The 27,913-nt window shown below is 43.5% G+C and overlaps 1 protein-coding gene across 1 annotated transcript; it reads right to left on the bottom strand.

Moving 5' to 3' along the window:
- Nucleotides 1-4,011: 4,011 nt before the first annotated feature.
- Nucleotides 4,012-27,913, bottom strand: LOC147640070 (topless-related protein 1-like). The gene is made up of 26 exons (XM_086776730.1): nt 27,794-27,913; nt 27,575-27,680; nt 27,200-27,379; nt 26,831-26,944; nt 26,587-26,745; nt 26,318-26,492; nt 26,095-26,221; nt 25,872-25,990; nt 25,560-25,707; nt 25,358-25,467; nt 25,151-25,220; nt 24,912-24,985; nt 24,489-24,584; nt 20,680-20,775; nt 20,463-20,590; nt 20,054-20,288; nt 19,783-19,962; nt 19,609-19,698; nt 19,374-19,520; nt 19,176-19,286; nt 18,900-19,079; nt 18,655-18,783; nt 18,462-18,557; nt 18,117-18,305; nt 17,812-17,984; nt 4,012-4,832 (listed from the first exon to the last, which is right to left on the bottom strand). The coding sequence occupies exons 2-26, from the start codon at nt 27,652-27,654 to the stop codon at nt 4,622-4,624; spliced, it is 3,417 nt and encodes a 1,138-aa protein (XP_086632856.1). The 5' UTR covers nt 27,655-27,680; nt 27,794-27,913; the 3' UTR covers nt 4,012-4,621.

Below are 27,913 nucleotides of genomic sequence, written 5' to 3' on the forward strand. Positions count from 1 at the left end.
ATGATATAATTTCTATGACTCGTAGTGGTCACCGGCGAAACATTTAATTGCTCCGATTTATTTTGGAAGGAAACATTTCAATGCCGGGTAAGTGAACAATGAAACGATTATAAACAGATATTTGAAGGCTAAGGACCAAATCTGAAATTTCACATTTGGGCCTTCAATTGGAAAGGAAAAGTGTAATTTTCCCCTCCAATTTAGGGGCATAAATGTGAAATTTCATATTTGGGCCTTCAACTAGAGAGAGGAAGTGCAATTTTTCCCTCCAATTTGGGGGCCCAAATCTGAAGTTTCACATTTGGACCTGCCAAAATGTGAAATTTCAGATTCGAGCCTTCAATTGGAGAGTGAAAGTGCAATTTCCTCCTCCAATTTGAGGAACAAAAGTACCAAAATCCAGTAGTGAATAACCAAACAAAGTTTAAAACTACAATGCATTGTTGATTGCATCCATGGAAAATTCTAAGTGATTTCCTCATTCTAAGTCATACTGTATACATGTAACATAAACAAAAAATAACATGCCTCATAATTGGTGAAGCTGCAAGCATAAATTACAATAATGTTCAATATTGAACATTTTTATTTCTTCCTTCTTGACTTTTTAGTTGCCTTTAAACGTTGGATGAATTGTCCATGACTAAAACGTTTCAATAGCAAAATGCTTCAATAGCCAATGAGACACGTTTCGCAGTGACCCTAACACACATGCATGCACATGGGGTAATGCTTTTGAATAATATACATGTAAGACACTCAAATGGTAAGAACAAAATTGTGAGGATCAAAAGCGGCATCAAAGCTCTTAGATAGACTTGCAAGTATTAAAAGTATATGCATCAAGTGAAGTGGTTCTTAAATTTCCCTTTCAATGTTGTTAGAGAGACAATGTGTATATTTAAAGATGATCTGCAATGAAAGGACTTGTCTTTAATGTTTTTCAAGAGGCAATTGAATGCTACCTATTTGTTTATTGTTAAACTAGTGACAATATTGCCCAACGATGAGGTTAGTGTAAGTGACAAAAAAAAACCAACTTTAATGAGGACACACATGACTTTAGTAATGTTTGAAGATTTCAATGAAGAAGATTCAAACTGAAAAGAAGACAAATCTCCAAGAAGATAAGTGATTTTTAAGGACTCTTGCTTCTATAAATTTATTTTCTACTATGGACGAGAGAGGCACGATTGAGATGCATGAAGTGTTAATAACTAACTGCTTTTATAGACTTGAGAATCATGTGCAAGAGAAGCACCTACAAAACGTTAAAATACCAATAAAAAGAATTCAAGAAACAAATCAAAAAGAGTACTCGAAGGCATGGACAACAATGGAACGAGTTTAAAAACCAATTTCCAAGTCCTTCATTAGGCAAACAAACTAAACCACATGGCGTCTTGGCACCAAAACAATGAAAAGCTCATGTGAGCAGATATCTATGCACTTCTAAGGTAGAACCATCATGATGGCTCCTCTCTTTCTATATAGCTTCAAGTTTAGTTCTATGTTAGAAGTAATATTTGAGAAGCATCAACATGATAAACAAGTCAACATACGACAAGGAGGGCTTGAGGAAAACAATCATGATGTAAAAATAGAAGCCAGTTTCACCCAAGAAGAGTCAAAGATAGATCCTCAAATGGTGCAAATGAGAGCCACAATGATTGGTGAAGAATAAACTTTGAAAGATGAGCAAATGGGAGTAGAAGCAAAATGTAAGTTAAAGAATTCTTTTGATTCAACAACATCAAGAGAAGGAATGTCTGACATTTTTTATCTTGGAAAAATTCCAAATGATGGGAGAGCAGCTGTCAAAAGATTACATTGACATTCTAAACAAAATAGAAATAGGGATGATCAACACATTTTTCAAAAATTTCCCACATGATGATATCTTTAACAAATAAACATCAAGAAACACCACAAATTGATGAGGATGATTCTTAAAAGAGACATGTTAGATATATTCCACATACCAACAAAGGATGACTAGATCAAGAGACACAATGCAGATGGAGGCGTCAAAAGATATATTAAGTTTTCTTTTCTCTCAAATGTTCTACATTGAAAATCTTATTTAAAAAATGTGATTTAAATTAAGTATTTGTTAGAGAACATTTACATGAAAAATGCCTCCAAATAAGTGAAGGTAATGTAAACAATGACATTACAAGTTCAAATTATAAGCTCAAGGGGCACTTCTTCTCCTCGAAATGTAAGCATAAGTATCTTTCAATCACTTCTCGATACTTTTGTTACTATTTTCTTTCTAACTGAAATATTAATTCATAATTTCTTGATTGTTGACATAGGCAAAGCTCTAATCATGCGCACATGCTTTTCTATATTTTCAATGGACCTCCAAACAAGTATACTTCTCTTAAACGTTAAATAGTTAGTATAACATGTGAAGTACAATAAATGTTACGACATAACTAATTACTCCTACTCTTGTTTCTTTTTCTCGCGTGCATGCAAGCTTCTCGTTATAGCTCACCCAAAAAGCTCTTTCAAAAAATTGTGGTGTGACCAGATTGTAAATAAGCTTTATAATTATTTGTTTTTTTTCAAACTCTATTTTTTTTTAATGTCTACAAAGGCATGAAATGTCATAGTTCATTTAAATGAACCTTCCTTGACTTAAGTTGCATCTTCATGTACTAATTTACATCAAGGCTTATTTTCAATCTGCAGGACGCTACTTCTTTGGACAAGGTAGGCTTCAACAATCATGAAACACCTCATCATACATTTAACCCTTTTATGATACCCCCTTGGCACCTTTCTTCTCCAACTAAAGTATTCAATCCCGTATTCTACATGTTTACCCTTGCAAATTATTATTGGAGATCAAATTGGATATATTTTGTGATGAGAGGACCTATTTGGGAGATTCAAGTAGATGACCTCATGTTCAATCTACACGACAATAGTTGGATGCCCTTCTCAACTTAAAAGAGATACGTAGCAATTGGCAAGTGGAAGCTTCCTAGGGGGTAAAGCATGGCACATTAAGTCCTTTTGAAAGGACAACAATGGTTTGTTCTACTGTACATAGCTCGCTCTAATACAAGGGAAAAAACAATCCAACATAACACACCACCTATAGAAAATGCTTCCACATTCACGCATCGTTATTAAAATCTACAAGTAGCTTTCTTGTCTGGCAAAGACACGGCAATACGATGCCTTCACCTCCCATTCAGGGAAGGATTCCTGTCCACATATTTGGAGCTTCATTACCCGAGGATCCGTCGCAAGGGAAATGTTCACAAGACCGAACAAATCATTACCAGGATGGTGTGCATAGGATGGCACTCTGGTTACAACAATGTTAGACGGAATACCTACAAATCTTCTAGCCCTTTGAGGCAAGTCATCGACCAGCACACTCACTCTAGATGAGTGCATCCCCATGCCAAGGACTAACCAGGTGCATGTATTGCAATTCCTATCCAGACTTAAAAGATAGACCTTTTTCTTTGACACTCACCACAAAAATATTCATGGCATCAAAAACCTCCGAACACATTACATGATATAGAGCAGGTGGGAAGAGAGAGAGTGGAGTCTTCCCCTTTATATCATATAATTTATCCCACGTAGCAAATTTTCTTGGATACCGCTTACCTGATCTATTTCTTAAAGTAATAACAGAAGGCTCTTCTTTGCAAGGGGCAAAAAGTAGGCACTCCAATGATTTCCTTGAAGAGGAAAAGTACTCATCATGGAGCAAATAGGACAGGACCCTTTCTGTTTGCCACCCATCCATGTCATGATTACCTAGTATCACAACAGTTCCAAAAAGAGAGACTTAAGCGTAGAGCTGTCAACAATTTGACTGGAACATATTGGTGTTGAGCTTTCCTTGCAAGTTTGGTAAAAAGATGTTCTTAAATTGCCTTCCCCCACCACCAAGTAGACTTTCAACATGGTAGTTTTAATTTTCCAAAGCCATCAAAAGAAATGTAAAATACTTCGACACCACAAAAAACAAGAGCAAGAAGCATATAACAAAGCACCTGTTTTGAAAAAACTGAACAACCAGGGCAGAAGGACCATCATCTACATAGTTGAATTCCCAACAAAGAGGATTACTAGCGGATAACCACATTATCACCTAACAATTCTGAAAGTACAGCTTCCCAAGCCCAGCCCTAAATTCGTCAAGTTCACCCAAGACAAATCCAGGGCCTGACCATAGCGTTCTATTTCCTCATTATGGGTTGAGCCTGACCAGAATGCTTTTTTTTCTTCACTGACCTCATTTTTTGTCATTGGAGAGGAAGATACTGAGGTCATCCTGGTTCAACAAAGACAGAGCAGTAGCTCAACACCCTTACTAAAGCCCCTACGCATCATCACCGCCTCTTTTAAAAGGCTGGACTCCAGGTTCTACTTTCCCCTCAAAAACTCATGCTTGAGAAAAAGAAGATCAATTGCACACAAAGCCACACCCATCCACCTTGGAAGATTCTGGAGCACGTCTTTGAATCCAAATTTTGATCATTCCCAGGAATTCGGTACTATACAAGTGTTGAGCAATAAAAATAGAAAAAATTTGTGATTTTACAAAAACAAACAGCCTTGTTCAGAGTCGTTATGCCACCAACTGCTACCTTGGGGCTGACTCTGCAACCTGGGGACTGGATGCCACAGCTGACAAAACACCTTTGATCGTCCCACCATTGTCAGATGGTGGACCTACTCCCCATCTTCCTTCAGCTTCCAATGGCTCAACAACTTGCACTCCTCCATCACTTAATCCAAGAGCAAATTGATTTGGCTCCGAAGGATGTGCCGCAATCACCAGAGGGTAGACAGAACTGCAGTAATCAAATGCCATGGTAAAAACAAAGCAACACAACTAATCAAATACCATGGTAAAAACAAAGCAACACAACTCCATAACCTCTTTCTCTCTCTCTCTCTCTCTCTCTCTCTCCCTCTCTGTGGAGCAGTACTAGAGGACAGGATGAGCTCTATGGCAAAGAGGATGGGAAACAGAGCATCAGGTCAGGCAGGCCACAGGAGAAACTTCTCCACTTGGACCCTATCTTTACTTTACAGGCTAGAGGAGGCAAGGTTTGGACCATATCTTTACACTTTACGAGCTGTCATAGAGGCAAGGCTGTTTCGTGGATTTCTGCAAAGCTTTGACTCTATCCCCCAATCCCTTTTGTTAGGATCGAACGCAAGAGCTCCAGTTCTCACATGAAATGATATGGGGCACTATATGAGGCAATACTTGGCCGAGCACATGCACCCGGTAGCCTCTTGGAAGACATACGTAGCTCTATTGAGGTTAGGCAGGGCTGCCCACTATCACCTACACTCTTCGGTCTATATAAATTGATGAGATTGCAGTATTGAGGCAGTTTCGGAGGTGGAGGCTCATGATTGGCCCAGTCAGTAGTGCCCATATTGCTTTATGCTGACGACGTTGTCTTGATCTCAGCTTAAGCCAAGGGTTTGCAAAAACGCTTTGATGATTGGACAGATTCTGTTGGGGGAGACAATTTGAGCAAAACGAAGGTTATGGTCTTCAACAAATCTTATGTGGTCACCTCACGATTATCTTTCTTATACAGAGAGGCCCTAGTGAAGATCGTGCAGAAGTATGTATACCTAGGAATCACCTTTTATAGGTCCCAGTTTTGCCTAACCACGACTGCCTCTCTAGCCCATCTGGAAAGATAGTGTTTCCAAGGACATTTCTAGGAGCCCCATGCTAAGTCACGTGTTAATTATTTATGGTGCAGCCTTCTGAGAGCCAGGCCAAGGAAGGATGAGTGGAGGAGCATACAAAGGCTACAAGTGATGATGATGTCACACATGCTCAGGAGTAAGCCATCTGTACCACATAACATTATACATGCACGGTTTGGGGTGACCCCATTGGTTAAAGAAGATGTCATCTTTCAGACCGTCATTTACATTCAGCATGTATACATAGATCACCTCTCACGGATAGCACTAGAGGGAGAGAGCGGGTGAGAGGAGCTGGAGTGCCCTCCTCATTACACGAGCACCACCATTACCAACACATGCTGAAGACCAGTAGGGTCAGAGTTATAGGCAGCAGCTGTTGCTATGGAGGATGAAACTCCATCGTGAATAAGTGAGAGAGAGAGAGAGAGTGTGAGAGAGAGAGAGAAATTGCACGACTCAAATCATCATAAATTAATGTTGTAAAACTTGAATCTAGACATGCTTTTTGTACGTTTAGAACCTTATCTTTTGACTCACACAAATCACATAAACACATGACACATGGAAACACAAAGCCTTTTATAAAACAAGAGAAAAGAAACATATAAGCCTTTTATCTTTTCATAAACACAAAAGAAACATTTATTACAAATCTTTTTTGGGAGACAATCTACGCAGAGGACCTATGACACTCACACATAAAAACATAAATATTTAAGAAATTAAAACCCCCCCACAGTTGTTGCACGCATGTGTGTACGCTCCTTCTCTTCAATGATGTCGGTTAAGGTCTCGACAAGAATGCCCTAGAAAATAATGTCGATGCGACTGCCCCTTCTACGTACATGCAACTACGCTATTCTACTCAGATGCCTGGTATCTAGCTACAAGCCTAACACCCGGAACACCTATCATCATTCCAAAGGGTGACACACAGTACGGATTGACACTGCTTCATGTGCGGGACATCCACACCTGACCAAGACCACGTGCAGACTTGTACACCTGACCTTGGACGCTTAGAGTGGAACCTTGTCTGACTTGTCCTGGACTGGGGCTCACAAGGGACCACTATTCACTCCATGCCCTACACCTGCTGTGCAGATATGTCCATGTGGAATCCAAGTGCGAGATGCACATGACATCCCATTCTGTTTAACCTGATGGAAGCCGCAAAGTCTGCTCCACAACAAGCTACACCTCAAGAGCAAGATTCGACTTCTAAAAGGGGGAATCTCATATTCCCAATTGGTTGTACCACACATTGTGGGACTCCGGGGTAGTCCGTCAATAATGCCGGAAATCTTCAAAGAAGGTCTTGTCAAGCCACACTACTTCGTGTGTCCCTCAATCTTGAAACTTCTTGAGGAACAGTCTTTCTTTTCGGCCGGAGCCATGCTTGAACTGATGTAGAAGGATCTATTCTGGAGCCATAACTTCATCTTTCATCCACTAAGTCTGGATCCTGTTCTTCATGGACATCAGAGAGATATAAGGCTTTAACCAACTCACATGTAACACATCTTGCATGGTCCAACTGGGTGGTAGCTTCAGCTTCATGGAAATCTCATTGATCTTCTTTAAAATGGGAAAGGATCCGAAGCTCCGAAACGACAACTTTGGGCATCTTAACCTTCGCTTCATTATCCTGAGATAAACCCAATCTCGTAAAAAAATCACATCTCTGCTGTCCTTGTTGACATGTCAAGTGTAGGCCTCTTGCGCTTTAGCCAATCTGTCTTTCACAAACTCCAAGATCTCTTGGTAAGACTTCGTCAATCTGTTAGCTTCAGGCACGGAGGACAACGTCTTGGTACACACCCCGTATCCTAGCGTGAGGGCATCCTTGGATGGTCAGATTGCGTTCCGGCATGACCACCGACTTCAGCATCATGTCTACAGAGGAGAGTACCATCAGCCGCCGGAAGAAGTCTCCCTCGAAGGAGACATTGCTCTTCCAACTACAACAGACACCATAGCTCTTCTTAGAGCTCCGAACCAGCTGCTCATGGAGCGTCTCCAACTCTTGGAGGCAGCAACAGCACGTCCTCCGCCTCCAGCAGTCCCCGACTACATCTCCCTCTTCTTTCAGATGGAACAACAAAGAAGAGAAGACGAGGCCCGAAGGAGAGAAGAAAAGCAAAAGCAGAAGCAAGAAAACAACAAGAAAAAGTAAAAAGATGGCACTATGAGGAAGCCCAACGCCGCAGGATCGGCGAAGACCGGCGTCAGGCTGAACTCGCCGCTCGGGAGCACCAACGAGAGCTCGATCAAGAACGTATGTTACTCGAGCACCAAAGGGAAAAGGAGGCCATTCTGTCAAAGTTGACAACGCGGAAGCAGTATTGCGTTAGTGAGAAAACGCTAAGGGAGAGAGGATGAGAGAAAACGCTGGCAGAGAAAGAGAGAGAGAGAGAGAGAGAGAGAGAGAGAGAGAGAGAGAGAGGGTGCACAAACGCTAGAGAGAGGTAGAGAGAGAGAGTATTCGAACCAACACAACAACAATGAATTAGATGAATTTTACAATGGAGCTAGGGTGCTTATATATCCACAAATGGACTTGGCTGACCTCACTTGAGATGCATTAAAAAAAATTTTAACACCCTCTCTGCAGCTCATAGTGGACATAAGTAGGAATACCAAGTCGATGAAGAAGCTACCATGGACACCCCAGCAATGGCCAACCACTAGGTACACCTCGGATTTGCAACCACCAGCTTGTCACCACCGAAAATGCCATCCTGAGCACCAACTTCCTCAAAGAACATTGAACTGTAGACCACACTACGTCCAAGAATCCCCATTCATGAACTGTGAACACATCACGTCCAAAAAACTCCACAAGATAATGAACTTTGGTACACACCCTGTCCATTATCCCGAACACAACAATAATGACTGCAGCACATCCATAGTGTTTTATACGCCATGTTGGTTCCTTGCCAGATGCCTAGTGCTTTGAATTCCGACACACGGATCCAAACACCCAGAAACTGAACTCCGACACACGGGTTCAAGTCGTCAAAACGGGAGCACAAACTGCCCCTCTCTGCCACTCACATGCCTCTCTCTGGCCGAAGCACGTGGTAGCATCCATCCACCAAGCTAGAATGCTGGAGCATGTGCCAGTGTAGTCCTCGCCACACCGGCAGAAGCCGTATCATCCCTAGTAGTATCACTGTCACTGTCATCCTCATCAGCTTTGCCTTTGTCTTTGTCATTCGTCGAGCCTTGAGCTTTAGCTTTGGATTTGCAATCCCGAGCCAAATGCCCTCGCTTTCCGCACTTATAACAACGGCTCCTAGACTTCTTATTGAATTCCGATGCAGCATGTGCCGATTCTACATCCTTCAGAACTCGAATCTTGCCTTGGGAAATGAGCACTGCTTCCTCCTCAATGAGAAAAGAGCTGAGATCATCAAATTCCAGCTTTTCCTTCGTGACTTGTAAGCGTAATGCCCTTGAGACCATCTCGTACTCCTCAGGCAACTTCGTAAGAACCAAGGCAGCTAACTGGGTACTAGTTAACGCACTATTCATAGCCGATAACTGATCATGGATAACCTTTGCCTTCATTAGAAATGAAGGCATAGAGGTCCCAGCTTCAAACTTGATAGAAAACAACTGGCCGAGAAGGGTTACTGCTCGCTTATTGAGTCTCGATCAAACATTCCTGCAAGCTTTGACCACATTTCCTTGGCAGTCTTCAAAGTCTGTATGGCAGGGGAAATTTCCTTAGTGAGAGATTCTGCAATCGCCGACATTGCCTTCGCATTGTGAGCATCCCAATCCACAAGAGATTTGAGAAACTCCTCCTCCTGAAGACGTGTGAACCGATTGCTATCCCTTCAGGGACGTTCCTCCGAGCCACCAACAATGTCCCATAAGCCTTTTCTACTAAACCATAGCCTCATAATCAAGTTCCAATGCGCATAATTGTCGCCATTCAGTTTGTCGTCCTTGCTCGAACACGGGAGACCCATCTCCTTCGTCAATCCGATCCTCCTCTCCAAAAAACGCAGCCCAAATCTCGTCCAACTTCACGCTGAAAATCAGCAGCACTCCTCCGTCGATTACAGGCTGAAAAACGCAGATTTGAAGGGGTTCTCCGCGATGAAAACGCTGCTAGATCCAATCAGCCCCCCTCTTATAGCAAAAACGCTGGTCCAAGGGTGCTTCTCGCGATGAAAACGCAGCAAATCAATCACACTCCTGCCGGCTGAAAAAACGCAGCCGAGATCTGCCTTCTCCTCGCGCTCCGGTCCCCTAGGCGTTAACGTGCCTCAGCTCTGATACCATGTCAAAGTTGACAACGCGGAAGCAGTATTGCGTTAGTGAGAAAATGCTAAGGGAGAGAGGATGAGAGAAAATGCTGGCAGAGAGAGAGAGAGAGAGAGAGAGAGAGAGAGAGAGAGTATTCGAACCAACACAACAGCAATGAATTAGATGAATTTTACAATGGAGCTAGGGTGCTTATATATCCACAAATGGACTTGGCCTACCTCACTTGAGATGCATAAAAAAAAATTTTTGCCAGGCCTATAGTACCCATGTCCATCATTTTTCCAACCTTGCAGCACCTCTTACCGACTTGCTCAAGGGGGTGAAGACTCACAAGCAAAAAGTCTCAGTTTTAGGCAAGGCACTTGATGCATTCCGTGCACTCCAGAAAGCCGCCTCAGAAGCGCCTATATTAAAGTTAGCATCTTGGGATGAACCTTTCGAGGTCATTACCGATGCAAGCAATGTAGCCATAGGAGCAGTGCTCCAACAGGACAATAGACCCGTGGCATACTACAGTAGAAAGTTGGATGTCGCCGAAAAGAATTATTCGGTATATAACAAAGAGCTTTTGGGTGTGATCACAGCGCTCAAACATTGGAAGGCTTTTCTTTATAGACAGGTCTTCACAGTAAAAACAGACCACCAAGCACTTAAGTGGCTTCAAACCATGCCAAGTGCCCAATGGAGTGATCGGCAGGCCAGGTGGAGTCAACTCTTCCAACAGTTTGGAGGAATGATTGAAATACATCCCTGGTAAGCATAACCCAGTAGCAGATGCTCTTAGTCGAAAGACCAACATCCAAGCAGCCCACGAATCTACCATTCTCGAAATCACGGGGAAGGACTTAGATAGCATGAAAGACCAATATGTCGACTCCCCTGAGTTTGGTACTTAGTATAATTTGGCCCTCAATTATGAGCTTGGCTACTATTCAGTACAAAACGGTTGGTTGTTCTACAAGAACCGTCTCTGTGTCATTCGAGAAAAGCGATCAGCTCTTCTCCATGATACCCATGACTCCTTAGTTGGAGGACATAGGAGTATCAACAGTACCCTCGAGAAATTAGAACGGTCCTTTTATTGGCCAAAGATAAGGCGTGATGTAAGTCCATCGGAGATGAAATAGGCCTACAGTTCTTCATCCCAAAGGCCTCCCGCAACTCATGAACATACCGCTGCTGAGAAACAAAGAACCCCCTCTAGGTCTGCCAAATCTCCAATCCCAAAAAGAAATGAAGCCAGCCTAAATTGTCACATGCACTCTGCACTCAGTGCATGGTGACAAGATGGCTCATCATCAGAAGTGCAGCAGTTGTACAGTTTTAGAACCCAATAGGATGATATTTGTCGTACGCCGTGACCCCATCGTACATCCTCAGTCCAGGATAAGTCAGGCATGAGCTACGTAGGTCATTCCTCAGCCTTAGTGGGTCAGTCAGTCAGTCAAGTCCCTTAACCCACTTGGAGAGAATCATTCATGCATGTAGAGTCAGTAGAAGCCTTAGGGTTTGCATCAGAAAGCACTCTGCATCTTGCATAATATGCATACATATGCCTATGCATCATTTAGAACATCCCCAAAGCCTTAGGAAATTTACTGGGATTTATCTGGTATTTTTTCCATATTTATTAGTATTTATTTATCATTATTTGCATTATTGGGCATTTATAAATATTAACTTTATTAAATGACCAACCTCCAATTAGTATAAATAGGCTTGCCTAGAGCCTCTTTTGCTCATTCAGTCTTCATTGTGCTAAGAGCTCTCCTCTCTCTTGCTTTCAGCCCAAGACTAATCCAGCCCTAGAGCCCATAAGCTTTCTTCTCCAGCCCCTTGAGATCCATAGCTTCAGCCAGCCCTAGGTGCCTGCCTTCAGCCTCATTCAGCCCTGAATTCAGCATCAGTTCAGGCCCACAGTTCAGCCCACAGATCAGCATAGATCAACGCCAGAATCAGCCTGCATAGACCTGCGTTTTTGCACAGCCGTACAGCAGCAGTGCTGCGTTTCTGTTCCAGCCGTACAGCAGCCCTGCAGTCCCCTGTTGCTCATGCGTTTCAGTCCACAGCCCTCTCTACAGCTCAGCGTTTCTGTCCACAGCAGATTCCAGCCCTGAAGGTTCAGTCTACAGCAGTTTCCAGCCCTGAAACAGTTGTTTGCATCAGTGTCCAGCATTCTGTGCATCATCCACACATTCAGCAGTCATCTGGTGAAGGTAACACAGCATTCATATGTGTTTTCAGCATTCTAACAGTGTGTAGAACAGTCCACCTTCTTCTTCTTTGAGCCTCAGGTGTGCAGCCCTTCCTCATGCCCTTGGGAAGAGTGCATAGGCTCGAGATCAGGTCATCGAGGTGTTTCTACAGCAGTGTACAGATCAGCCACTCTCCGATCCTCCGAGATCTTGCGTTTGGCTTATCTACAGTCCACAGTCATTCTCTCTAAAGTAATAAAGCAAATACTATCTCGTTATCGGGATAGGGGGCCCTTCAGTGGGTAATTCGGGACCCAATCTGGTGTACAGTTCTCATATCTCTCTCTCTCATCTCTTTAAAGTTTGAAGTAATGAAATGGATTGCTAAACTCACGAAACTCGGGATACAGAAGACGGTGTGAGCATTTGTGTGACAGGATCAACCAATACAAAGACTTCCGCCGCATATCACATAAATCCCTCATCTCAAGATCCTCTGACAAGCCTTCGTCACAGCTATGTGCTCCACATAACCGCCAGTGAGGATAAGATCATCCACATAAAGGCTTATCAAGGTGACCATACCACATTCTCGAGAGAGAGACAAGTTCGGATCTGCAACTGATCTCTGAAAACCCTTTTGAAGAAGGAAAGAATCAATCTTCTGATTCCAAGCCCTAGAGTATTGTTGGGCTGTTCGGGACGTGGAGAAGAAGATAGAAGGCAACACCACTGTTGGACAGCCACCTTGCATTTATCTAAGCCTCTTCTTCATATTTTTTTTCCCACCCACCTTTCCTTCACAGGACCAATTAAACCCCCAAGATGGCAGATTTGCTCAAGATGGCAAGAGGAACATGTGAAGATCCCCACCTTCCTGACGTTCTCGGTGGACCAACACTTGGACGAGAACAACTATGGCATCTGGAAGGTAATAATGGAGTCTGTCTTGGAGTCTTATGATTTGGCTGATTTCATTGTGGTTGGAGTTCCAAGGCCAGAGTTGGAGGAGCTTTCAATATCCACTAGGAGGCCAAAGTTGTTGGAGGCCTTTGGGTTACTAGGTGGGCTTCGAAACCCCTGGAATTGGCACACTGACTTGTGTGGACCTATGCAGACCCCATCTTTGGGAGATTCTTTGTATTTCATGCTGCTTGTGGATGATTGTAGCAGGTTCACATGGCTGTATTTTCTCTGAGAAGGACCAAGCCTTTCCTAGGTTCAAGGATTGGTATGTTATGGTGGAAAAGGAGTCTAGATTGCAGGTGTAAATTGTTCGGGCTGACAAAAGAGGAGAGTTTTCTTCTAATGCTTTTGTGCGGTTTTGTGTAGAGCATGGCATCAAGCGGGAGCTAGCCAATACAGGGTCACCTTCAGAGAATGGAGTGGTTGAGCGAAAGAACAGGACTGTGGTGGAGATGGTGAGGACGATGTTGGAGCATCGTGATCTTCCTCGTCCACTTTGGGGAGAGGCTGTGGCTACCGCTGTCCATACCCTCAACCGATCTCCGACGACTTTAGTACCTAGGATGACTCCATTTGAGGCTTATTTTGGCAGGAAATCAGATGTCTCCCATTTCCGTGTTTTTAAGAGTGATGCCTATGTTCACATACCAAAGAAGCGAAGGGGGAAGCTGACTCAAAGTCCCATAAGCTTGTTTTTGTGGGATATAACTCTCTTTCCAAAGGCTAAAGGTTATATGACCCAGAGCGGAATGAGGTTGTTGTCAACAACAGAGATGTTGTCTTTGATGAGCATGTTCCAGCTTCCACTATCGAGGAGCCACCAGTTCTTGGAGAACCAAATGAATATGAGGATGATTCCCAAGCTATTGTTCCAGCTAGCTGGCCTCAATCAGTTGTAGAGGTTGAGCCCGAGGTTGGAGATGAGCCACAACAACAACAGGATGCTCCACGTTCTATTCAAGTACCAAAGTGGTTGTTGGACACCATTTGAGAGTCAGGTGTTACGGAGTATCCCTCCGAGTGAACCACAAAGGATGGACCTCGAAGATCACACATAGTTTGTGATAGAAGTCAATCAAAGGAGCTTTTACAGGTAAACTATGCATTTATGTCTTGTATCATTCGGGACAAAGAGCCTACTTCAATTAAGGAAGCTCTTTTCCAAGAGACTTGGAGGAAAGCCATGCAAGTGGAACTTGAAGCCATAGAGAAGAATAAAACTTGGGAGTTGATTTCGAGGCCGTCAAAACGATCAGTCATTGATGTCAAGTGGGTCTACAAGACCAAGTATACGTCAGATAGGTCCGTGGACGAGCACAAGGCCAGACTTGTGGCTAAGGGGGTATACTTAGCGTCCTAGCATTGATTGTGAGGACACTTTTGCACCGACAACTAGGATGACCACGAGTCGGACAGATCTTGCCCTTGCCTCTCCTCAGCAGTGGCCGGTGTATGCTGAGCAACCTCCAGGATTTGAGATTCCGCCATCAAAGGGTATGGTTTACAAGTTCTGGAAGGCCTTGTATAGTCTTAAAAAGGCTCCCAAGGTTTGGAACCAAAAGATTGATTCTTTCTTTCTTAGAGGGTTTCCAGAGATCAATTGCAAATACGAACTTGTATCTCTTTCGGGAACGCAGTATGTTCACCTGGATTATCCTCTATGTGGATGATCTTATTCTCACTGGCGGTCATATGGAGCACATAGCTGTGGATGATCTTATTCTCACTGGCGGTCATGTGGAGCACATAGCTGTGACAAAGGCTGCATTGTCAGAGAAGTTTGAGATGACAAATTTACGCTAGCTTCATTTCTTTTTGGGATTGGAGGAGGAGGAGCTTTCACTATCCACAATCCTACGTCCCAATGAGTCTTCAAAGGTGTCTCCTTAAATGAGCTCAACAGCCCCATTGGAAAACTCAAGTCCAATCTGGTGTTCAGCAACCAAATCAATGAACTGACAAGTTTCCGATATAAGAAGGCATCAACCTACTCGCAAGGATCGTGATTAGTGTACTAGAAGTTTGGTATTCAGGTCCATCAAAGATGAAATAGACTTGCAGTTCTCCATCCCAAAGGCCTCCAGCAACTCATGAACATACCATTGCTGAGAAACAAAGAACCCCCTTTGGGTCTGCCAAATCTCCAATCCCAAAAAGAAATAAAATAAGCCTAAATCCGTCATCTCAAACTCCTTTAACAAGATAGCCTTCGTCACAGCTATGTGCTCCACATGACTGCCAGTGAGAATAAGATCATCCACATAGAGGATAATCAAGGTGACCATACCGCGTTTCCAAAAGAGATACAAGTTCAGATTTGCAATTGATCTCTGGAAACCCTTTCTAAGAAAGAAAGAATCAATCTTCTAGTTCTAAGCCATGGGAGCTTGTTTAAGACCATACAAGGCCTTCCGTAACCTGTAAACCATACCTTTTGATCTCAGAACCTCAAAGCCTAGAGATTGCTCAACATACACCTCTTCTTGCAAGTCGCCATTTAGGAACGTAGATTTGACATCCATCTGATACACCAGCCACTGCTGAGAAGAGTGGTCATCCTAGCTGTCGATGCAAAAGTGTCCTCATAGTCAATGCCAGGCCGCTGAGCATAGCCCTTAGCCCTTACGAAGGCCTATTACAACAACAACACAAGGCCACACATATAGTATTGGGTGTCTCAATCGAGAAGATTTATGCATTGCTGAAGTACTAGGCATTAACAGGCTCTCAAGCGAGTTTTTTGCTACTTACAGGGCACTCAGTTTCTTGGATTATTCTATCCCGGGAAAGGAGTCACAGTTGCATGCCTTCAGGATTCCAATTAGGAGGATGTTAAGACACCACGGTGTCCACTAGTGGCTTTTGCTTTCATCTTGGTGATTGATGTATATCATGGCTCAACAAAAAACAGCCAACAGTGGCCACTTCAAGCTCTCAAAATGAGTACAGGGCAACTTTTACAGTGACAATTGAGTGTGTATGGCTTAGATGCCTATTAGCTGATTTGATTGTTGGACAATCGTCTCCCAATTGCATCTTTACTCACAGTCAGAGCGCATTGCGAGGAACCCAATGTTTCATGCTTGCACTACGCACATTGAGGTGCACTATCATTATTTTAGCAAGAGACTCTCTGCAAGAGAGATTTACTTGGTCTATGAGTTGACAGATGACGTGGCAAATTTGTTCACGAAGGCTCTTCCTCTTAGCATTGTGACATACGGGGGATTGATCATAGTAAAACACCTTAGGCTATTTTCTATCTTTGTGATTGTTTAATTTGAGTGTAAAGTATTGTGTTGCGAAAGATCCTACTTGAGTGTTGCTTGCATACACATCACGTTGTAGCCTCTTACATGGTATCAAAGCTCCGGCTTGGTTTAAAACTTCTTTGCTAGTTTTTTATTAATATGACCGAGGAGAAATAGTGTCTTTTGCAAAACCTTGTGGACCACCATTTGGTGCTAATGAAAAGCGCAATGGCACCCATTGTACTTTCTACATGGCAAAGAAAGATCAAGCTTCTCATGATGAGGGATGGAGTGTGGAGTGTCGCCAAGGGCATTGAAAAGCAACCTGCAACAGATCAAAGTGCCGAGAAAATTCATGTCTGGCAAGCCAGGAATGACAAAGCCCTTACACTCATTGGACTCAGCGTCACAAACAACCTCATACATCATGTGTACTTCGACAAATCAACCAAGGAGGTATGGGACAAGCTAGAGCATCTTTTTGGCAACAAGATTAACAATTCAAAGGTATTCTCAAGGAAAAGCTCTTTAAATGAGAGTAATACCTTAGGAGAACATTTGAGCAACATAGGCTCTATTCTTTTGCAACTTTATAGCCTAAAAGCAAACATTGATGAAGATGACATGAAGGCAATTCTAGAGGGTTTCAAAAATTTCGGAAACCCTAACTGTACCAAGGGTGGCGATGAATCAAGCCAAAATACTATCAGTGAGTATACACCATATTTTGAACCTTATTCTTATACAATACACTCAGGATTCAATTGTGAGAGACCATAATCAGAACATGAGTCTACTTTAAACAATTTTGACTCACGACTGTCGGAGACCACAATCACAACATGATTCTACTTTATATAATTTTGACTCATGATTGTACAGCACACTCCCAATTCAATTGTGAGTGTCTATTGTTAGTGACCATACAACCTGGAAATGTGTTCCTCTGGCCCCATGTACCTGGGGTGTCCCTAGATCCCTTTTGAGAGGCACCGACCCATGTCAGAGGCCTCATCTCTCCACCAACCAGTTACAGATCCAGGACATCCTTTGACTACATGGTGAGCTCCCATCACAGAGGGGAGATGCTATGGCTTCATTGCATTCTATTCTCGAAGGAAGATGGTATCACCATGACCACACATTGCCGTCATGTAGCATCACATGGATACTTTCACTTATGTAGCTAGTTTCGTAAAGTTATTTTCTTTTCACTTATGTAGCTAGTTTCGTAAAGTTATTTCTTTTTCATGGCTCAGTATTCCTCGTGGATACAATGTACTACCCAGACGTCTCTCTCTCTCTCTCTCTCTCTCTCTCTCTCTCTCTCTCTCTCTCTCTCGCGCGCGCGCACGCACTCAAACATGGGCATGATTAAGACATCTTCTCTCTTTCACCTGCTCGCCCCAAGGCTTAAGTAAACTGAAGGTGCCAATCTACAACGTGGTTGCAGGCTTTCAGCATCAAATACTCCGACAGCACCGTCGCAAAAACTCGCATATATTAGTTGGCTGTCACAAGAATAAGTAGCATTGGAGATTGGAGCAGACAAAGAGTCACGTGGAGCCCACTGCAAGGCAGCCAAAATGTCACTGGTTGAGTTCGGAAGATCAATAGAGAGCACAAGAAGAGATTGAGCTCCTGCTTAATCAATGGAAATCAAGCTTGACATTATGCCAGTAAAGAACACGAGAAAGTAAACCTGCCGAATGCGATCAAGCTTAGCAGCATCGTAGATAGCAAGCTGGCTCTCATGCACCACCAGCAATCTAACTTGGTCATTGTGAAACTGTACTCTGGTATCTCCCATGGTAGGGGGTGACCTTCCAGCCTGAGGCTGAAGAAACTTGGCTTTACGCTTCTCCCATCCATCCGTGGTCCATACGCACACCTAGCCAGTAAATGAAATCAGAACATCCTTTGTAATCATCACTCATATAAAAACAAATCATCTTAAGAACAACCATGTATTATGTACAAGGTGAGGTGAACACTGATTACAAAAAAAAGGCAGGTTTACGCACATAGTGGTAAGCATGAAACATACCTGTGCATCAGCACCCGATGAGACAAGCACATTCAGTGTGTTTGAAAAAGCAAGGCCAGAGATTCTCTTTTGATGACCTTTCAGCTTACTTTTCACCTGCAAAACAATAGGGTCCTCAGTATACTGCGATGCGCGAGTTCGGCAATCCCAAGAATTCTTCAAGTACTGTTTCCTCAATGTCATAGTGCCTAACCTCATCCACTCTAACATTGTATATATGGATGGTTGAATCTTCCATCCCAATTGCAATGATATTGTTGTCCTGAGGATGGAAAGCCAGGAAGGTTGCAGCAGGTGGTGGTGACATAAACGTTGTCATTACCTGCATTGGAATATCAATGCAGCAGCGTAGTAAGGCGACCTTGCACTGTCATGTTCAAGTAGCTCGAGTGTATAAAGAAAAGGCAAGGACTGAGAGAAGTATTCAAAGAAACAAACCTTAAAAGTCATCATGTTAAATAAGGACACCTTGCCCCCTGAAGCTGACATCACATAAGAATCGTTCTTAGAAAGTGCTATACAAGGGACAGCCTCTTCTGGGTTTGTATCACTAATGTCATTGGTCATAAGAATGCCACTGGCAGGCTGCCACAACTGTGGAGGAATGGTTGCTGTTGCCTGTAAATCCATCAATAGTTATCAATTTTTGGTAAACACTTACCCAAATATCACATACAAATTTACACACGGTTCATAAGACCAATCGATACATGCCTTGCCAGAAACATTACGGTCATTCCTCTGCCATTTCCAAAGCTTGTGGACTGCATTTGAGGCCAGGGCCAACAAGGAAACCCCTGCATTTGTGTAGATCAACCTTAATACCTGTTACAAGAAGGGAATGAGGATAACCTGAAGCCTTGATACCTGCATCAATGGTTAAAAAGAAGAAACTATCTGTGCATGACTTGCCTTGCTGGTCGGAAGATTGTCAGGGAGCTTCAAAGTCCGACATTGGGCAGGTTCTGTAATCTCTGTCAGTTTCCAAACTTTACCCTTATCGGCTGATTCCTCGATTTTTGGTTTCACATCTACTACCCGGTTGCTATCAATAGAATTCTGTTGGCACACATTGCAATGATTAGTCCCCCCTGGAATCGTCTAAGGAGATTCTTAACTTTAAAACCATAGCTTACAAAAGCCTTACCATTCCCACTAATGAAGCAGCAGTTGAAACTCTCTCAATAACCCCTGAAGGTGCTGGACTTACTGCCACCATTGCATTCACACCAAGAGGCTGCCCAAAAAAAAATCATTGGTGAACCTGAGGATCTGATACTGCTAAGTCTTATGTAATTTACATCAAAAGAATGAAAGCTACCTTAGAAACACCAGTTTCCACTGAAACCCGAGTAGATTCAAACATACGATTTTCCTGACGGTTCTCGAGGGCACGAAGCAGCCTAAGCCCGTCAGTATTTGCAAGAACCTTTATGCCATTATCATTTGTAGTTACAGCCAGGAGAGATCCATCCTTGTTGAATCGAAGACGGGGACTTGCCTGTGGACAATCATGAAGGCACCTGACCTCAGAAAAGAACACGGAAAATGTATGACCAAACACGTCTCTCAGTCAATTATACATGACTCACTGGAAGTCCACCCTCTGCATCCACTGTTGTAAGAAGATTTGTGTTATCCATGTCCCAAAACTTGATTTGGAACTCATCACCAGCAGCAAGAAAACGGTTCCTTGTTGTATCAAACTGTACAACACCTAGAGAACGCTTCCGAAAGCCAGAATAAGTCCGCTTAATTGCCCCTTCACTTTCATTCCATTCCACAAGGAAAGATTCCCCATCTTTACTGGTCCCACAGGAAAACAGCCTGAGGCAAAGGTAAAATGTCAATAACTGAAATGATTCTACTAATCCCCTCACCTTAAGGAAGCAATTCCTAACTTTCCACAATACCAAAAGAAGAATGGCAAACAAATACAGGACATAATCAAGTAGCAACCGTCGCTACCGATATAAGATAACAGCAATCTGCTACTTATACCTGGTTCCATCAGCGCTGTAGGCCATCGTCGTGCACCATTGACCTGGGGCATCATAATCCACTCTAGATCCCAAAAGGTCATACAACCAGGCCTTGATCTTTCCATCAATAGCTGTGGAAAATATGAACTGCATACGAGGCCCAAAAATTCAAAACAGGTAACGATGTCTTGAACAACTTTTCAAAGGCTAGAGCACCCAGTAATATAGTTACCTACCTGAATGTTTTCTTTCTGATGAGGGCATACTGAATAAACTGGAGCTTCATGACCTTCAAATGTGTACTGTTTTCGCCCATTGACTGCATCCCAAACCTGTTACAACACAACAATCAATTCCCCTCAGTCCAGGTGGATATTTAGGAAGTCTAGAGGGCTAACCAATGCAATGTGAGGTAGAAAGGCCTCAGGGAACGCCCAAAGGGATCAATTAAAGGATTAAGGTGAAGGTCTGAAAGAAATTTTTAGCTTAGAAGTAATAAGCCACATGGCAAGCATTGGGCAAGGGGGAGTGTTGCCTAGCATGTGATAGAAGACACAAATCATTGGCCTTCTAGGAAAGAGGCATGCATGAAGGAAAGGTCATTCTATGCTTGGGTGGAAAATAGACAGGAAGCACTTTGATGATTTTAGGGTTTTGTTGTTGATTAGCTTCTCATCTAATTAGATTAATCAACACTGATTTAGGGATTGATTGGTTGCAAACATGTGTTTTGGTTAAGCACAATGTTCAATGTTTGAATTTACTGGCACCATAGTGTAGGGGATGGAAACTCTTATTTAGAAGCTTGATTGGTTGCAAACATGTGTTTTGGTTAAGCACAATGTCCAATGTTTGAATATACTGGCACCATAGTGTAGGGGATGGAAACTCTTATTAAGAAGCTTGATGTGTAAATGGATCCATGACTGTGTGTGTGTGTGTGTGTGTGTGTGTGTGAGTGGGCACAGCCCAAAGGTCAAATTGCGGAGGGTTGTAGCTTATTTCTCAGCCATTAGGTCGTCGCCTGGCAGCAAACACGCCATTAGAACGGCTGGCAGCAGTCTCAGACGCTAGCACAGCGTCAACCAGCACAGTCTCAAACACCAGCAGAACCGTCTCCAATGCCGTAGCCACAGTCCAACAAGCAGCTGCCACAACAGGAGTCGCTGGCCAACAAGATCGAAGCCATCCCAGTCCACAAAAAAAAAAAAGGAATAAGAAAAGGTACCTTATGTTAGAATTTTTAGCTAAGAGTGGGTTCAAACAAATGCACAGCATGCCATCAGATCATCAGCGTGTTTCAGTTTCAGCATTTTCTACAGGAGATCTCATCATTGGGACAGCAGCCCTCTGTGCTACAGTCGAGCTTTCCAGCGTTTTTACCTCAGCTCCTACTACCTCGGGATAGCGGCCCTCTCCGCCCTCATCCACCATCACCGGGGCAGCAGCCCTCTCTGCTCCTTTGCCTCGACATCGGGATGGCAGCCCTCTCTGCTCTTTACTTCGGGACAGCAGCCTACCATCTGCTTTGGATTGTTGCCTTCTCTGCTCTCAGCATCAGCACGGGACAGCAGCCCTCTGTGCTCCTTCAAAGTCTCACACCGAGCTCTTGTACTGAATTTCATCATATATACACTCGCTCATTTCATGCTGTGTTGATTTGCTCTGATCTCTCATACATTTGGTCCTTTCATCCTTTCACCCTCACAGTAGAAACTTTATTACTGTTGAAGCCAATTGTCAAGGCAACGCCCGTCTCCTAGCTTGGGAGGGTCACCTTCAAGCTAAGGAGATACAATGGCAAAAGGAGCTAGCTGCCATTGAAGGCTCTGCAGAGTTTCTTGATGACACGCTTTTCTTCCGAAGAGAATGCAAAGGCGTTGCAAGCGCTCCCTACGGACAAGTGCCCAAGCGAGGATGGGCTTCGGATTCCCCTGTTTCTTCATCATTGTAAGCTCATGGAAGGTGGCTTCCAAGCGGCCTTCAATGAGATCATGATTTGCCAAAGAGACTGGTGGAGGGCTTGATTCACTTGATCCACAAGGAGGGAGGCAACAAGTTGGAGATTTGCTGGTGGAGACCTATCACCCTCTTGGGGACAGCCTACAAAATCCTAGCCAAAACCATCAGCCATCAACTACAGCCTGACCTCCTAGATCTAATTCATGACACACGGACAATTTTTATCTAGGATAGGAGCGTCTTGAATAACATCTTCACCTTCTCGGAGATGACCGCCACGGCCCATTCCCATCAGCAGGATTTAGTGGTTCTCCTTTTGGAAAGTCTACGATAGGGTAGATTGGACTATGTGCAAGATGGGCTTGCCCCTACCACCTGGGGTCCAAGGTGTCTCCGCTCTCTACTCGGCCTCACACTCAGGGTCCTATCCAGAGTGCTCGAGGTGATAGGTTTCCACTCTCGTTCAATAAGCCGGGGATGTCACCTTGCACTCGAACTGGGGTTAAGGAGCCAGGGTCCTTTGAGACCTAGTCCGAGTCCCAAGGAGCCAATGGTTCCAAGTCCAAGGGGTTTCAACCACAGTCGACTCCAAATCAAAAAGCAAGTCCTCGCATTTTAGGAGGGAAACTATCCCACCGACAGGAACGCTAGTGCGTCTTTTGTCATACTTTGAGGGCATCCCAAGCATGAGTTCCCTAAGAGGAAGTCATTTTAGGAGGGAAACTATCCCACCGACAAGAACACTAGTGCTTCTTTTGTCATACTTTGAGGCATCCCAAGCATGAGTGCCCTAAGAGGAAGTCATTTTAGGAGGGAAACTATCCCACCGACAAGAACGATAGTGCTTCTTTTGTCATACTTTGAGGCATCCCAAGCATGAGTGCCCTAAGAGGCAGTCTAGTCCCACTAGTTCGCCTACCTCTACCGTGTCGGTTGTTGCTCAGACTCCTCTATCGAAGCCTCCACCAACGCAACCATAGGTCATCTCCAAGACCAACCCCTTGCTAGGGGTTAGGCACCAACAGCACGGCATATCCTAAGTAAGAGCTACGCGTCATACAATGCAACCCTCACAAATGAGGGTGAAGCTAGGGAGACCTTGCTAGAGGACGTAGCCAAGCATGGAGCTCTGAATGAAACCCAATCTTCAATAATGACAAATAAAACTCCAACTCATAAGTATTGTTATTATAAATTAGAACTAACCCTTGATTAACCTAACCTTATTTTTATAGCTGCCTTACACTATAGCTTTAGGGGACAGCATACGATAGAAGGACGTAATTTGTACATGTATTCTAAGGTAGGTAGAACCATGACAGCTAGGGTGTCTTTTCCGAAAGAAAAGCAGTGATCAAGTATCAACTTTATGCCTATTAAGATTATACATATAACCCTATCTGTACCAAAGGAAAGCAAAAAGAAGTCAAGGGTGGGGGGAACAACATGGTTGCACCGACCATTGTTTTGCATTTTGTCAACTAGCAGATTTTTACTACCTAATGCTTTGGAAAGCTACGCATGGTCACGTTGTATGGCCTATTATAGCTAAGAGTAGCCTATAGTAGTAGGGCCAGCATAGTTGCACTAGACGGGGGAGAAGAAAACCGGTTTGAGGACAGGTGTAATGCCACACATAACTGAATAATCAACAACTGCCACAACAGCAAACTCAATAGTGGTCCACGGGGGGGAAGTACAAGCCACCAAGTGGAACTCTGCTGGCCCCCATACCCTAGAGTAGAGTAGGCACATGGGGCCCTACCCACTTGAGAGAGTGCACCTAAGGTATGCCTTGTAAAAGGCCTTCCTCATAAACTAATCTGATAAGACTAAAGGGAAGATAAGAGTGTAGAAAAGGGTAGGGAGCTACCCCGTTTACAACAAGAAGGAGAGAGCCTTTGTACAAGCATCTAGGAAAAGCAATGGGGCCTAATGTGCCAATATGAATGCAAAGATCACAACAAGATTGTAAGTAAATTTCCTTTCTTCTTTTAAAATTTTTCCACGCAAATGTCAGGAATGCTGCTAAGGCCTTCCTTTTGCAAAAGCCCAGCCAGAAAACATGAGGTGAATTACAAACCTTGATAGTCTTGTCATCACCACACGTGATGATGCAGAGCTGTTTATTGGGATGAGAAAAGGACAGGTCATTCACACCACCCACATGGGCATCAATCTGCAAAAAAAAAACAGGTTCGAGTATGTAATCTCAAATGTTGTTTCATTCAACTCCCAAAATAGTCACTATCTGTTAATTGCTTTAAAAAAAGCCGTAACCCCATGATGCTAGCATGTCAATCGCACGTGCATGGTCTTTCAGGGGGCAAACGCTACTTGTTAGACAACTATCGCCACCATCCCCAAAGATTTTTAATTGCAGAAACTAATTACAAAGCTCAACCTCGCACCAAATGAATCATCCTTTAATCAGTGATGTGCCCATGACCATGTCAGTTATACAAAGACCCTACTCATAAAACCAACGAAACTACTCCAAACAAACCTCAAGATGTTGCCGAAGATCGGTACTCCCAGTATATGAATAAACATGAACAACATGTTTTGAAAATGCTACACCTGCAAGATTCCCAGACATTGACTTAGACTAAAAAAGGGAATCCTTCAAAAACAAGTTTGGTATTGCAGTAGCACAAGGACACATTCCCACCACCGATAAGAGGCACAAACATTCTTTCTGGTTGTTTTCATATCACTTGCTTCTAGGATGATAAAATTCCTTACCCACTAAATTCCCATCTGGACTCCACATGCATCTGTTCACAGAAACTGCAGGGTCCTTGACCATTGTAGCCTGTCAAACAGGTTGACAACACATTATGTTAGAACCATCCAAGGTTAAAATTGAACTGATATTTGGATATCAGACCCCTACTGATTAACTTGTATCAAGGCTGTGGCACAGCTATGAATGCAAAATGTGACTGGTACCTGCATGGGTATTGAGCACGCAGACAGATCCCAAACTTTGAAGGTTCTATGAGCTAGCCGTTCCCTTGTGCCAACATCCCAAATGGCAATGTCACCCACATTTGTACCAACTGTTGTGAGAATACATGAAACCTTTTAGTTATGGACGATGCTCAGAATCACTTTAAACCCCCTTACAAAGGTGGGATGATGAAAACCATACCAAGCAATATTGTCTGCTGCATTGGATGAAAATCCATGCTCATTACACATGAGCCTTGATTCAAAGTTCTGGCAGGTGTCTTTGGCAGATCTTCAGAAGAGTACATGCTAGACTGATGCATCGATACTGGTCCAACAGGATAGCTGACCTGTGACAGTTGAAAAATCATTGAGCCCAATTAGACTACAAGCTAAGAGCGTAAACGCTCTTTCTGTGAACCTCTCAAGGGACATTCTGGCCATACTTCTAATGTGGCTTCGTTGAGGTATTTACATATACCCAGCACAGATAGAAGGCAGCAGTAATTCAGACCTCTTCCAAAGCTTGACCACCAGGGCGTGCTCTCTTCATGATGTGCTCAGAATCTCCAGACTGGTAGTCAACAGTTGAATTATTTGGTGGGGACCTGGGCCGTTTCAGAAGAGTAGCAGCTGCAGACAGTAGGCAAAAAACCCAAGTCAAGTAAGTCACAAAACAGTCCCATATGATGAGAACAATTACATTCACTATCAACAATAGTTATTACTCCTTTTACCTCCAAGGTTGGGAGAAGCTCCCAGTGTGGCTGGTCCCACACCCACAGCGACATTAGGAGCTGGAGGATTGGGGTTTGCCATCCAGCCAGCCAAGGCACTTGCAGGAGATGCAGCTTGAGGGAACGGCTACACATCATAAAAGAACAAAATGCATCAGCTAACAATGCAAGTTTCTGAACCCATAGTGAATGTATGCATAAATGGATATTCCAAAACACTTACATTGTGTGTGAGGGGAGGAAAAGCTCCAGCTTTCGGTAGCGCTCCTACAAGTGGGTTATTTGCAGGAGGCGGTGCACGAGCCCCGTTTGGAGGGCCACAGCTATGGTCTACAAAGAGGGTCTTGATGTCTGGATTGGGCCGAGGATTCTTGCACAATTGATGTTGCCAGTTCAAGCTACAAGTAATATTGAGCAACATGCATCTGAAATAAGCAACGGGCATCATGGCTGGCTGTCAACAATGCCTCTATGAGGGGCACAAATGATTACCTCTGGTTGATTAGGGTCCTCAGACGTGAAGCCTTCAGGGCAGGAAATGCGAGTTTGTCACGAAACAAAGGATTGGCCTCAATAAGCTTCTTAAGCTCTAGAAGCATAATGCCTCTTGCAGACTTGGTATCCCCGTATTTGGATAGCTGCTCGTTCTCTCTGTGAGGCATTGAAAAATTAGAAGTTGAGGACAAAGGCATGAATACACATGCAGGCCCAGAACTAAAACAGAGACCCTCCATACCTGAAATTTTCCAGGGTCAAAAGCTGCGTGATCTCCTTGTATAGTTCCTCGTTGAAGGAGGCAAAAACCTTGAGGTCTTTCACAAGAATGTCAACAGCTTTTCCCCTATCTTGTCTGAGATGCCAAAAAGGGGTATGTAAATGCAGGCACATGTACCTCTCTCTACCAAGAAAAAACTGTCAAAAGCATTTCAAAGTATATAGAATCTATGCAAATCACATCATGATCATCTCAAATGAATTTTTTAGAAAGGAATCTCAAATTATCAAACAAAAAGCGAAAATCAAAAGAAAGCAATTTTCACATTAAAATATCTCCCTCACAAAAGTGAAGTATATCAAAACAGCAAATTTCTCGGCATGTATTTACTTGTCCAAGGCTTCTAAGTATTTCTGCTTGCGGATCTCGAAGAAGATCTTCATGGAGTAGCGATTATCGTCTACTTTAGTAAAACCAGACAGATATCTCTCCACCTCATCCCATTCTCCCGCTTGCACTTGCTCTTCGAAATACTTCATGTTGAAGAAGAAACCAGACTCCTGCTCAAGCCTGGACAACAGCCAAAGGAGGGTGAGACATCACTGGTGGGAAGGAAAAACACAGAGGATAAAAAGCCATAACCATAGGTTAAGACACCACAGACATGTTAACAAATTCAAGGCACCAAAGCAACAAAAAACAATGAGGTTCTACAAACCCATACCAAGACACTGTTGACATCCAAAGACAGGAAGCACAGCTTACTTGTGTACGCTCTCCTTGAACTTCTCCTCGTCCAGGAACTGCAGGATGAGAAAGACAAGCTCCCGACTGAGAGAAGACATGGCCAAGGGCCTGCTGCTGCGAGAGTCTGCTGGATCAGGAGGCGAAGGGGGAAGAGCATGTACTCAGATCAAGTTAGAAAGGTGGACTAAAAAGTGAAGGAAAAAAGGGCGGGCAGCCTCGGAGAATTTAGAATTTCACCTCTGCCTGTGGATTAGGGTTTCTCAAAACCCTAGAACAAAGGGGGAGGTGCAAGACACGCAAAATCGCACACACAGGGAGAAGAAGGTTGTGATGAAGAAGAGGAATACGGGCCTGTTT

Source organism: Cibotium barometz, chromosome 3 (genome assembly GCF_041138505.1).
Source record: "Cibotium barometz isolate CiBa-2024 chromosome 3, ASM4113850v1, whole genome shotgun sequence".
NCBI lineage: Eukaryota > Viridiplantae > Streptophyta > Polypodiopsida > Cyatheales > Cibotiaceae > Cibotium > Cibotium barometz.